Here is a 14373-nt window from a genome sequence, read left to right on the forward strand (position 1 = left end):
ACTGAACCCAGGTCGTATTCACAAGTCAATAAGTAAGCAGGTGAAATCGGAGCTCTCTGCAGAAATGGTAGTAAAGTAGTAATTGTATAGACATTGGCCTTGGACGGACACAGCAGCAATTGAGGTTGGAATGGACGGAGCTAGAAACCTTGCGGAGTCTTTGTATTAAAAAATGACGAAGGCAGTGATTGCATAAATGCTATAAGACAAAGTGCCCATGCCAGACACCACGCTGCCTACTTGTTGCAGTCTGCCTGTGGGCGTATTTCAGGTCTGCTGAAAAGAGCAGGCACACCGCCTATCCAATGCAACACATGAAGGTACTTGGAGTCTTTAAAGGGCTGCACATGTAAATCAGTGGATGGGAGCATGCGCAACCTGAAAATACCTTTTGGGCATTCAACCAGTTTGTACATGCATGCATCACTGTGTGCCTAGAAAACCGGCTCTCCAAGGGTGCAGATAAATTAGATTTTCTTGAAAATGTCATCAATTCAGATTTTTTTTAAAATTAGCAGTATTGCTGGTTCAGGCTGCAGCATGTTTGCTAGTTTGGGATGCAGCATATGTGAATGTACATAGTCCCCATTCGCATCCATTCATCTTCTGACTGGAAATGTTAATGATCATTTTTTTAAACCTATTTTTATTGATTTTATTAATACATATCCGATACAAAGAGGAGGAAATACAGTAGACTTAAGGTATTGTTGTTACTTGATGAAACTATTACTTGCGTAGGAGGAGCCATGTTTATCATTATTCAGTACATAATGTTTATGGTTGACAGAAAATAATTGCTGGAGGTCATATGAGTTGTGGACCCCCTGAAAAGAAACCACAGACCCCCAGAGTTCCACAGATCACAGACTGTTGTAGTGGACACAAGAGTCAGGGTGGGAACTGGAACATACACTGGATAGGAAGTCTTGCTTCTCACAGGTAAGATCTGGAACCCAGGAAAAAAATCTCAGGGGTGGACAATACTTTCTAAGGGCTGAAAGAGATGTGTCCTAGAACTTTCAGAAAATGAGATGCAGGATGTCTGGACGAATCAAAGCGCCAGAAGGAACAGCATAAAGTTTCATCCAAGCAGAGTTCGGACACACTGATTGCGAAGGCTGGCTCCTTGTATAGTTCTGAATGCATTTACTTGTACGGAAAAGTAAACAAGCTACAGGAACTGCCAATCAGTCTTCATGCAGGGAGATTCAACTAGGTAGGAAAAGCCAGAAGTCAGCAAGTTCGCTCCCAATGTGCGACTTGGAACTGGAGTGGGTCATTCAGAGGTACTGCGAACTGATTGCAAAGAAAGATCGGTGCACTCAAGCAGCCCAAAAAAACCACCCCACCCATCCCACTCGCAGAGCTGTCCCAAGAATCTAGGAGAGTCGCCCTAACCAAGGATGGCGCCTTAGAACTGCAACTCTAGCCCCAGTCAGGGTTGAGGGGGACAGAAAATAGACCAGGGACTAAGATAAATGTAAGCACCCAATAGTGAATTAGATCGCTAAAATGTGGCCCATTTTGCAAAGTTTGTCAGTTTTGACTTTCTAAAGACACTCTGTATAAGAATTTTTTGCAAGATATGGAAGGCTGCATGGATTCAAGCATGCTGCAGGCAATGTTTGGTTTAAGACCACAAGAGAAGCTGGCCCAGAAGACCACAAAAGAGGCCCACAAACAGCCAGAAAACCAGCCCACACACTGACCTGCCAGAACAGCCCTTCGGACACTGCCTGATTGCCCTATAGGCGAGTCCGACCCCTGCCTCCAATGTGCCAAAGAGAGAAGGAGGCCAGTTTCCCAAGCCACTGCAGAGAGGACATAACAGTTACCTGTGAATTAATTCTGTAACAGACATTTGAGCAAGTGTTCTCAACAGTGAATGTAAATTAACTTTCCCATGGCGTGAAATAAGTGACAAAAGATTTGCATACAGCAACATTTAATTGTGATGGATGTAATTTTTATCTAGTTGCTTGGACGGGTGAATATAAAAGCAGTGGTAACAACCTCCTCTCCTTTTTACCCTCTGTAACATCTAGCTGTTCCCAGAGTTGTCTGTCCCAAATTTCAGCATCACAATTAATTTGGGAGCACCAACTTACCGCTTTATATTTTAACAAATGAGGTCATAAATTCTCTCATAAAGAGTGTTAAATGTATTCACAGTCATAGAAGTAGACCACACAAGGCAAGTGAGATGGGCAAGGCGTTCTTTCCAAAACAAAGTGCTAATATAAATATTTGTACTAGTTAACTGGTTAATCTTTTCAACAGAAATTGTAATGATTTTCCATGAAAAGATTTTCTGTTGCGCTGGTGGCCCAAAGATGAAATTTGTTTTGTTGCTGTGTTAAAGCTTGCATGAAAGGTCCCACGTTATGTTAATAATAAATCAAGCTGCTCTAGGAGAGCAGAGTGATTTAATCGGGCAGCGTCATCAGCATACATCTGGAGCTACATGCCTTTATTTCCGATTATAGAGTAGTACAAGTGCATAACGGTAGTATAATAAACACAGTCGCTGAAAAAGAGCATAAACGACAGAGATACCAACATGCAACCTTGTGTTAGATGGTCCTCCATGCCAGGGTGTGTCAAGGGCGGCTAGTTCCAATGCCAGCCATGAAACTAAATCCAAATAGAAGAACGACCCTGAGTCATTCCTCGGAGATGCCTAAACGCAACAGTCTCTTCCATAACAAACTCTCAAGCTATTTTATCAAAGGCAAAACAAAAATCCGAGTAGACCATCTCTACACTTACTCTTTAGGAATATTACAGAACTTGTTCACTAAAGCAAATAAAAAGTTACTTTGGTCATGATTTGAATCAGATTGCCTGAGCTCTGCTATTTGGTGCTGGCTTGGGACTGGAAGAGTAGAGCTCTCTTCGACTCAGTCTAGCATTGGACAAGAATAGGTATAGCAGAAACATTACTGATTAAATTATGCAATGAAATCGCTAGGAAATATCGCCATAATTTCTTTTTATAAATCAGGACAATCCAAACTTATATCGTCATAAAAAAGCATCCTTGACTTTAGAAACATTAAATGATGTTAATAGAAACATGGACCACCAATCCGCTCCCGTTTTAAACATAGCATCGGTGATACAATATGGGTTATGATCTCCTGACACCTTCATTTGCATCATCATTTTCTTCTTTGTTCTTACATTTTAAATAGACTACCTTTTGCATTGTGTATACGATTCAAAACTGGATTATTCCTCACAGGATGTTTTTAGCAGCAGGAGTGGAGTGTCGGAGGTTGTGGTGGAGTGGGGGGATTTGGAAGTAAGAATGGTCAGAGGGAAGATGGGGAAAAAAACATGGGCGAAGGAGGTCGGGTAAGCAGAAAACAAGTGGGGATTTGGGAAGAACAGTAGGGCTGAGAGAGCACTTGTAGGAGAAAGATTTTGAAAGAAGGACAAGTGGCTAACGGGTAAGGAAGAAGCCGGTGGGGAAGACGAGAGCGAGGTCGAGAGACTAGAGGTTGGGAAAAAGTTACAAGATTCAGCAGGTTGGAAGTACAAAAGGAAGAGATGGGTACAATTTGAGATGCAGGGGGTGGATAGAATATAGAGGAGAAAGACAAATGGGGAAATATATTGTTTTAGAAATGGGATAGTTAGAGGAATCGAGAGTGCTGGGATGAGATGCAGTGCTTTCATCTGGTCTGGGACATCCTTGGGCTGGGCCCTGCTGGATCACCTTCCATTACTTAACGTGGATTCTTTTTGGTGTGGATCCTCCAGAGGAGCCATTGGTGGTCTAGAGAAGCGTGGCTGAGGAAGGCTGTATCCCAGTGGAACATGTGGTTTCTACAACCAGAAGGTCACCTTAAACTTGGGGCGCTGTTGGTTCCCTGGTACAGGTAAATTGCAAAATCATGATCGCATTTACTTGCTGTAACCCACTGGAAGATGCAGCTTCCCTGGAAAACACAGCTTCCCAATCAACCCAGTAAATAGTGGATCTACTGGCTTACCTAGATGCCATGAGGGACAACCCATTGAAAAATATGGCTTCCAAAACCCACTAAGCAAATTAAGAATCCGTGGTCCACCTACAAGTGCCACAATGGTGCCCGCTGAAGAGGCAGCTTTCCAAAACCAACCGGTAAATTGAGATTCTGGGATCTGCCTAAAAGCGTTGAGGTGCAACCCACTGGATAAAGCAGCTTTCCAAATCCACTCTGTAAAGTAAGCATCTATGGGGTCCACCTAAAGTGATGAGGCTCTAGCCGCTGGAGGATACAGCTTCAGTAAATTTAGAATGTACGGAGTCCACCTAAAAACGGCTAAGGTGCATCCACTGGAAGTGTGGGCTTTTCAACAGAGCAGAGTAGCTGGGTCAGATTTTCTGCACCCCTTCTCCATAAATTAATAAACAAAGGGTTTTAAGAATATAAGGTCTGCAGTCTTGTAAAATCCATAGAGATGGCACATCTTTCCCTACAGAAGCTTGTAAAAACTGGAACTTACTAGGCAAACACAATCATCATCCATGGATTAATAGCCTTCAGGAATACCATAAGAGCATCTACCATTTCCAAACACCTTCTATTGCGGTCTTCAATTTGCCATAAACAAACTTCCACGATAGGTTAAGACTTTCTTCACTCCCTCACTATTACCAGGCATTTGTAAAAATAGTTAATGCCAGTACCTGAGTTGTTAGAGCAAAACCCTCTGACAGTCTGCTCCCTCGACACTGACCCTAACTACCTTTTATTCCCTAACCCGGCAACATTTCTGCCACCAGACACCTGGCATCACAATGTCCCAAACATCAACACTTTCTGACCCACCTTCTCCCAAAATGGAGTCCATTTTTGTCTGAAACATCTATCATCTGCGAAGACAGACCAATATTTATTCAAAACCGAACCCAACTACGAGGCTCATAGCACACTCCAGAGTCCATAAGGTGTACACATAAGCGGCAAAAATGTTGCCATGCAGGATGTTTGCCATAGTCTGTGGTTTCATATGTTCTTGATCAAAATGTAGAGGTCATTTCACATTGAAAGGGGTCATTTTATATGGAAAGGGGTTACGAACAGTGGCATAAATTATGCACCCCTATCCGACATAGATGATTAATTATGCTAATCAGCGCTGCTCAACAACTGGATAAAAATATCTGAACTGCTTGAAGCTCCACGCATGTTGTTAATTAAGGGGTACTTGAATAAATCTTATTTGTTACATCAATGTTTTTATTCACTATGGTTTTCATTCACTATGTTCTCTGTTTACTTCTTGAATCTGCAGTATGGCGTCATGGTGGTTGGGATGGATGCTGTTTGTGCTGATCCTCTTGGTTCCGGCAGAGCTTTGTGGTGAGTTCAGTACTTCTGTTTTTTTAGGCCGAGCCTGGGCAGTGCATTAGCTGCTCTGCGAGGCATGCTGTATTCAGGTATGGACTTTAAGCTCTGCCCACTCTCTGCTCATATTCATATTTTTCATTGGCTTGTGTCATTGTACTTTGGACACTGAAGCTTTTCATTGGTCAATAGGCTTAGTAGTCCCTCCTTAGTACCTCCTTGTCTCATTTTGCAACCTCCTATGGCGACACCCCCTGTTACTTGTTGTGCTGCTCGGTAGGCTTTGATTCTAGCCTGCAAGCACTGTTTTCTGAAATAGCCTTGTCCTGCCTGCTGTTGCACGCAGGACTGGCTCTCCATGTATGCTTGATTTTTTTATTTTTTTTAATTTTTCAGCGCTGCTCGCTTCCACAAGCATAATGGCTGCTGCGCTTTTATTTACATATTTGTTGGCTCAACGCAGTCGCATTACTTTATTGTAATTTATTTTATTTTTTTACATGGCAGCACCCATGCATTAGAATTTAAAATCTGAAGCTAAAGCGCGGGTTCCACAATTGCTTCAAAAGTAAACAAGTAGGAAAACAATTTAATTTGTTTTCTATTTGTTTACTTTTAAAGCAATTGCAGCACCCACAGTTTAGCTTAAGATGTTCAAAGCGAAAGCACAGGTGCTGCCATAGTTACAAAAGTAAGTAATAAGAAACAAATATCTATTTGCTTACTTTATTTACAATAGCGGCACCCGCACTTTCGCTTTGAACATCTTAAGCTAAAGCGCGGGTGCCACGTTTGTTTCATAAATGAAGCACTAGAAAAACGTTTTTTTCTATTGCTTTACTTTTGAAGCTATCACAGCACCTGTGATTTACCTTAAGATGTGTAAAGCTAAATCGTGGGTGCTGCAAAGGTTTCACATTTCCGAGAGTTTCAGCTGTTGCCATTGTAAATGACAATGCCTTTTATTTATGTGTTTACAAAACCTGCAAGCGGTTTACAAAACCTGCAAGCACGCTTGCAGGTTTTGAAAACACATAAATAAAAGGCATTGTCATTTACAATGGCAATAGCTTAAACTCTCGCAAATGCGAGATCTGTTGCATTGCAGATGTTTGTTATTTTCAGTGACATGGACACTGCCATTGTGTGGCAAACATTAGGCCCTCTTCAAATATTTTACACAACTCTGGGCTCATGTCGACAGCCTGTGGCCCCACAGAGCTTGTGATAATGGGTGTCACTGACAACATATGGGCTATTTCACAATTAAGGGTCGATCTGTAGCTGAGTTGCTTTAGGTGTCCCAGAGACTGTCCAGCATCCACGAAAAGGTAGAAAGAGTTCGCTGCTGGGGCCTGGTCTACCCCCTGGCATTTATGGTAGTATAGGCCCCTCCTGAGTGTGGGCAGTCTTAAGACTTCATCTATATTTGTGAGATCCATTGTGTTTTCTGGCTCAAAACCAGGAATGCTTGTGATGTGGTGAGCATACCCACATCTCCATGTCTGTGTGCTGCACACTCTCCCACACACGCGAACACGTTATTGCAGGAAACTTTATTTTTTCTGTGACTGGGTGCACTGTGTAGGTTTAGACATGAGCCCTTCTCAATTACAGGATTTTGAGGCATAGCATGAGGATCTTTGTGTTTACTGCACCAAAATCTGAATGTCCTGGCTAATAAGTGTAATGTTCTGCTGATGAATGTTGGTAGATCTTTACCTGCCGATATTTATCACAAAGCTCATAAATGCAAGGTGCTGTAATAGCAGTTATCGCACATAGTTTTCACATTCTGGTGCATAAACTAGTGCTGTGTATCTAATCTACAGTAAGTCATCTGATGGGCAGAGTTTTTTGTCAAATATAAATGCCTTTGATCAGCCATTTGCAAACCACAAAGGAGTAAACTTTTAACATCTTTCCATAATGCTTTACTAGTGATGTGGTATTACTCTATTATATATATTAAATCAACCTCCTGATCTCTTTGTCTGATCTTTATTATAATTGACTCTGCTGATGGAAATTATGTCTCTACCAAAAAGACAAGAAAGGTGCATGCTTTCTCTCCATATCCACAGTATCATTGGGACCTTTCACCCTCCATCGTACTCGACAGTGGCTGCTCCTCCTCTTTGTCCAAGACGAGAAGCATCAGGATGCGGCACAGTGAATATAGGAGGCTTATCATGGCGCTCCTCGATGAGACATCATAACCATATACTAATCAACCAGATACTCAACTAGCAGTATCGGGATAAAACTGAGAATTCTACAGAAGCGCAAATATTGTTTTACTCAGCTTGGAATAACGGTGGATACTTTTTTGAAAAGCTTATCTAGCGATTCTACTTGGATTAAGTGGATTTTTTTTCACTTTTCTCGTTATAACGGGTCTGCTATACAGATCGTCCAAAATATAATCTTTAGAACACGAAACATGTGTTGGCTGTACTTTGGTCTACAATACAAGCTTCTACACCAAATTTATGATTCCTGTTTTCTAATTTTATACGTTTGGATATTACTATATATGGTTATAATACCATTGATTTACTTAATGTTGAGTGCTACGGTACATGAATTTGCCATATGAACGGAGGTGTTTCACCAACGTATATGATGCATATTGGGTAGTTTGATGCATCTGTACCACGTAGCACCACAATCGAGCTGAATTTTTGTGTAAATTCTTTCTAAATATAGCAGCACAGCAGCACATGCTGATAAGTGATGCGACTGAACAAAACCATCACTACCCAAATACAATATATATATATATATATATATATATATATATATATATATATATATATATATATAACCACTCAACTAACAAACACTCTGCATTCAAGGACTCACTTCCTACTGGCGGAGTTCTTTGCACACTACATTGAAAAGACAAGAAAGATTGAACTAGAATTGCATCTCACCTCACCAAATCCTCATTATCAGTACTAGCCCAGTTCCCCTCCTTGGCTTCCCTTTCCACGTTCCCCTCCTCTTGGACCTTGGATTATACTTTTAAAAAATAATGCGTTGTGGAATACCTTTACTCTGCCAGATGAGGCCGAACTACTCAAAATAATAAAACCATCAAACCACTTCAATAATCCATTGCCTGCCATGCTCTTCAAAGATCTTAGATCTTCCATTCTCCTGCTCTGGTCTAAGATTGTCCATGAATCTCTCATGCAGGGCATAATTCCTGATTGCCTTAAGATAGGACAAGTCACCTCATCCCCCAAAAAAACAATTACAGACTTATCTGATCTTAACAACTTCTGTCCAATTACTAACATCATGACTCTAGCTAAACTACTTGAGAAATGCGTACACATTCAACTATGTAACCACATCAAAATATTTCAGCTCCTTTACCAATTCTAATTGGGTATCGGATCAGGTCACAGTACTAAAATGGCTCTTGCACTCATTGTTGTTGATGCCCTGAGACTACTTGACCAGAATGAACAATGTCTGCTTATACTTCTTGATCTCTCCTCGGCATTTGATACGGTCAAACACGACAACATGATTGATCTTCTTGAAAAAAGGATGGGGTTATCGGGTCCAGTTTTAAGCTGTTTTGCATCATTCCTGCATAATAGAACAAAAAGAATCAACGGCAACCAATCCCTCTCTAGCACTACCCGAGTCTCAATTGGAGTACCACTAGATCCACAATTTCTCCCACGCTTTTAAACTTGTTCATGGAACCTTTCACCGAAATTTTAAACCACTCAAACATCTACTACTACATGTACGCTGATGATACTCAATTGTAAATTAAAATGTCATCACCCGATGATATCAAAACTCTTAACTGTGCCCTGCTGCAAACTCAACAATGGTTAACTCGCAACCACCTTATGCTAAATACACTCAAGATGGAATTTGCCCCTACAAACATTCTGCCCCCATTCAAGACTGGCTCAAACAGCTTACTGCTCTCAACTGCGCTCCACATGTTGTTGACTCACTAGACCTTTAACCATAACACTCAACAAGTACCTAAATTTACAATACCACATCAGTGCAACCATTCGAGGAGCCAATCTCCAACTAAACACTTTTAGGATTATCAAACCATTCCTTCCTCCAGGTGACATGAAGCTAGCAGTCCAATCGCTAGTTATCTCCCGTTTAGATTACGGAAGTGTGACCTTAGCAGGGATGGCCAAAGCTAGACTGCCCCCCCTAAGGCTACGCTGAACTCTGCAGCCAGACTCATCACAGGATCAAGAAAACATGATTGCATCACTCCAGATCTAATACAACTCAGTTAACTCTCTTTCAAAGCAAGGACCAGGTTCAAGATAGCCTGTTTGACGCACAAAGCACTTCATTACAACACTCCTGTTTACCTGGCAAAAAAACCTTGAATTATCTGGTAAGAATCGTGCACTAAGAAGTTCTAACCCTATCCTGTTGAAACCACAAAAATTAAAAAAAGAAGAGAACCTATAACCGCACATTCTCCGGTCTTGCCTCAAGAATATGCAACGCTCTCCCTCTTAAAATCAGATCCAGCCCTTCGGCCTACTCATTCAAAAAGGAAGTCAAATGACTGCTCCTGAATAATCATCTGCAACAATAGGGCCTGTTCAAATTTGTATTTTGGTTATTTTATCTCACCATGCTGCCGGATGTTCTTTACAAAATTTTTGTATGTTTTGCCTCTTGTATGTAAAATGTTATTTTGCTTCTCTGTACAGTGCTCTGATACCCTGACGGGTTAGGTTTGTGCTATATAAAACTTTTCAAATAAATAGATAGCAAAATATGGAGTAGATTTTGGTGGAGTAGGGTACTTTAGAGTGGGGTAAATTGGACTGGATGGAGTGGGATCAATTGTAGTGGGTTAGAGGGGGTAGATTGAGGTGAAGTGGAGTGTGGTAGATTTGGGTTTGGTTGGAGTAGATTGGACTAAAGTGGGCTTGATTGGGGTGGAGTGGGTAGATTGGGTTAGATTGGAGAGGGGTAGATTGGAGTGGGGTAAATTGGACTAGAGTTGAGTAGATTGGTGTAGATTGGAGTTGAGTGAGCTAGATTGAAGTAGGGTAGACTGGGGTAGATGGGAGTGGAATGGGGTAGAATCCAGTAGATTGGGGTTGAGTGGGTTAGATTGGGGAGTTTGCAGCGGGGTAGATTGGGGTGCAGTGGGGTAGATTGGAGTGGATTCAGGTGGATTGGAGTGGAGTCTGGTAGATTGGGGCAGTGGGGTAGATTGGAGTGTGATGGATTTGGGTATATTGAATTGGAGTGGGGTATATTGGATTGGAGTTGGGTAGATTGGAGTGGATTGGAGTGGAGTGGGGAGATTTGAATAGAGTGGATAGATTGGGGAGGAGTGGAATGGGGTAGATGGGGCTATTCAATTTTGTTTTATTGTGTCAGCCTGGCATAGACCTGGCATACAGTATACAAATCAAAATATAAACACAAAATTTGATAACATACTTCAATGGTTAAAACATAACATTTGCAATAAAACTTGTTCATACATAGCTCTCAAATACGAATATTTATGAGAATACATTCATTGGCGCTGATCAAGGTAGCAAGAACTATTGGGGCACATCCATAATTAAAAATTCACCAGTTCAAATTGAGACATTAGTAAAAATATTTCTCGGAATGACCCTAATGCTATAAAAGTGCTAGTGCCTGATCTTTGGCCAGTTTTAGAATGTCAGTTCTTGAGAGAATGCATTATTGCCGTTGACCGAAAGGAGATCAATTGCTGGGATGCATAGATAATTTTAGAACCAACCAAAACAAATTGGCTCTCTAATGAATTGCATATCAAAGTGGTCCTGATACTATAAAGTGTGCATTCATAACCATCAACCGGGTCTGGAGTGTAAGTACTTATAAAATAGGTTTGTTACAACTAGGCAGAAAAACATCTGGTTGGAAAATTGCAGAAATGTATAAAAAGTCATTCAAAATGGGTCAACTCATTCCGATGACCCCACTAGTTTTGTAACGTAAATTCTTGTGAGAATGCATTATTACAGTTGACCAGAAGGAAATCAGTTGCTAGAGTGCATAGATAATTTTCAAACCAATCAAAACAAATTGGATTTCTATTAAAGTGCATCTTGAAGTGGTTTTGATACTATAAAAAGTGCATGTCTTTAACATTCATCCAGGTCAGGAGTGCACTTATAAAATAGGTATGTTACAGATAGCCAGTACAATATTGTTAGACCTGTCAGCCCTTTGGCAGTTCCCTCCTTATTTTATTATTTTTGTCCCTTTCCCCCCTCCTCATTTTTTCTCTCTACTAAACTTTTTAGGTGCTGATGTAGAGGTTCCGGGCGCCTCTTCCTCATCACATGAGGGAAAGGCGCAAGGTGCGCTACTGAGGTAGATAGATGAGGAAGGTAGGATTCACAAAATGGTGGCTCCAACTGTCACCTCAGCACCCGGGCCATGACTGCCATGGGAGATTCCAGAACCTTCTGGACTCCTCTGGCAAGTCCAGCCCAAGGTGATAAATAGAGGTGGCAGGAGGGCGGCCATTTTAGAATCGAGTAGGGCTGTGGAGTCAGTCAGGAGTAAGGCACCTGAGTGGAGAGGTGGTTGCGCTGAAAGGGAGTGGACAGATCCTAGGGTCTGCGGGAGTCCCCTGCGTAGTGACACCACCCTTTGCCATTTGACCGGTCCCTGAGATCAGCTGACAGCTCTGAAAGGCATGGTTCCTTCTCTAGTCAGGCGTCCCTAGCATAGACTGAGAGCCTGAAGAGGAATCCCGGGGAGGGTTTGCCATTGGGACTGCCTTGACTCTTTGGTGGTCATTCGGGAATCTAACCCCCCCCCCCCGGTGGCAAATCAACGGAACTCCATTGTGGGCTAGGGGTAAGGAGCAGTGCTAGAGATTCCCCGGTCTAGCGGATCTGCTCACCCGGGGTACTGTGAGCCACACCCCCTTGTTCCCCGCTTACCGGCACTAGCCCTATCGTTGAACCTCATCACCAGCTGCGGGTCCTGAGAGAGTGCTGTGGGGTTTGATGAGAGGCTCGAGGCTCTCCAGGGTTGCCGACATCCATCGCGCGTGTCAGCTGTGAGGGGAGCTGACAACACGCCGACCAGCTGACTAAGGAGGCCGCAGCCGGGAAGTTGAGTCGGGGGCTGGCCTGGAAACTGACGCTGGGTCACGTGAGCCGGGCCCTCAAGGAAGCGCCGCCCCTCTCTGCAGACTAGGCCGCACCCCTCACGAGTCGCGCTGCATCAGGAGCGGCGGAAGTAACTGACGGAGCCGTCGCTGCGCTCCCGCAAGTCGCGCTGCGGTCGGCAGTGACGGGGGCGCCTGGCAGAACGAGAAGCTGGGAAGTGCCCCAGGAGAAGTTTTTCAGTGAAACTCACCTCACGGGAAGTCCCTTGAGGGTGGGGGTAGGTGAGAGGTGTTACTTCCTTAAGCCCTAGTCAAGACGCCCCCTGGGGGAGGAGTCCACGAGTCCCGCTGCCGGAGGAGGACCTCAAGCCTGTAAAGTAAGCTGGGCCTTGGAGGGGCGGGGAGACGGGCTTCTGACACAGGGGAAGCGAGCGCTGGAGTAGCGTTGTGTGAGACTGCGCTAAGGAGAGAGCGGATCTCCAGTGCAAAGGACAACCGTCTGCAGTCGGGGCCATACCGGGACTTAAGGATTCGGTTAGGACGTAGTGATTTGGCCCTATGTCACACCTAGCTTTCAGGTGAACTATTTGGAGGGTTCCTTTTGGTCGCCTGCAGTAAGCAACCTTCAGCCGAATATCTCATAGGCTGAGATTAAAGCCGGTGGGCAGGATAAGAGTCTAAATGTGCTTTTTGAGAAATGCTCAATAGAGTCTAAATGCGCTTTTTGGGAAATGCTCAATAGAGTCTAAATGTGCTTTTTGAGAAATGTTCAATAGAGTCTAAATGTGCTTTTTGAGAAATGTTCAATAGAGTCTAAATGCGCTTTTTGGGAAATGCTCAATAGAGTCTAAATGTGCTTTTTGAGAAATGTTCAATAGAGTCTAAATGCGCTTTTTGGGAAATGCTCAATAGAGTCTAAATGTGCTTTTTGAGAAATGTTCAATAGAGTCTAAATGCGCTTTTTGGGAAATATTCAGTAGAGTCTAAAAGTACTTTTGGAGATGTGGGTTGAAACTTACCTTGCAGAAAAGTAACTAGGCCCTCTAGTAATGGTGGGAGGAGAAACTCAAAGGGTGTTTTAGAGACTCTACTATGAACTGCAAAGTGGGAGCATTAATGTTATTCTGAATACAAATGAAATGTCGTGCTCTGTGATGCGGAACGGAGAATTCCGGTAACGTAAGAAAGGTGGAGGAATTCTAGTAAACGTTGAAAAGAAAATATCCAGTGTAATGTCCTTTTTGAGTGGTGTCATACTGGATTGCGGACTGAGGAGGATGCAAGTACGAAGCGCTATGTAGATGAGGATGCCTGTTAACATAGGCCAATGCTACCCCTAGGACGTAGGTCCAACAAATTGGTGCTCTGCGGTGGGATTACTTACTCAGTGCTTTCATCCGCTTAGTGGCAGTTTAGCGTGCATCACCACCTACACTGGATTGTGTTGGCTGGAGTTTTCTCCAGAGTGTTTTCCTAATTGGAGGTTTTTAAAATTGTCCTGTGTATATTCCCTTTCTTGAGTACGTTCTTGTTAACTGTGTTGGGGTCCCATCTGGTAGGATGGAATTCGAATTGGGTAGGCTGGAGGAGTATACAGTGGCCCAATTGAAGGAGTTCTGCCAGGGACGGGAGGTATTATTTAAGCAGGGGGCGAAGAAAACAGAGCTCCAAGCAAGCTTAAGAGCCTGGGTTATGGCCCACCCTAGCGGGAAACGGGAGGAAGAACCAGGACTAGATCTCCTAGAAGAACCGGAAGTCCTTCTTCCCCCTGGGAGCGGTAATATGGACGTTGGGTCCAGGGCCCCATCCAGGGTGGGAAGTAGCGCCTCAGGAGGGAGCTTGTCCTCTGCTGACCTAGCTGACCGAAGGGAAGATAGGCAGCTTAGAATGGATCTGGCCCGGTTG

At 43.2% G+C, this 14373-nt stretch overlaps 1 protein-coding gene across 1 annotated transcript in view; it reads left to right on the forward strand.

The window, feature by feature from the left end:
- The window catches only part of TCN2 (transcobalamin 2), a 185417-nt gene that overhangs the window by 40106 nt on the left and 130938 nt on the right, over positions 1–14373 (forward strand). The window contains exon 2 of the mRNA XM_085633558.1: positions 5290–5357. Within this exon, the coding sequence (XP_085489684.1) occupies positions 5291–5357 (67 nt within the window). The 5' untranslated portion in view covers position 5290. The remainder of the gene's footprint in view (positions 1–5289; positions 5358–14373) is intronic.

This window comes from Triturus cristatus, chromosome 11, assembly GCF_964204655.1.
Source record: "Triturus cristatus chromosome 11, aTriCri1.1, whole genome shotgun sequence".
Taxonomy (NCBI): domain Eukaryota; kingdom Metazoa; phylum Chordata; class Amphibia; order Caudata; family Salamandridae; genus Triturus; species Triturus cristatus.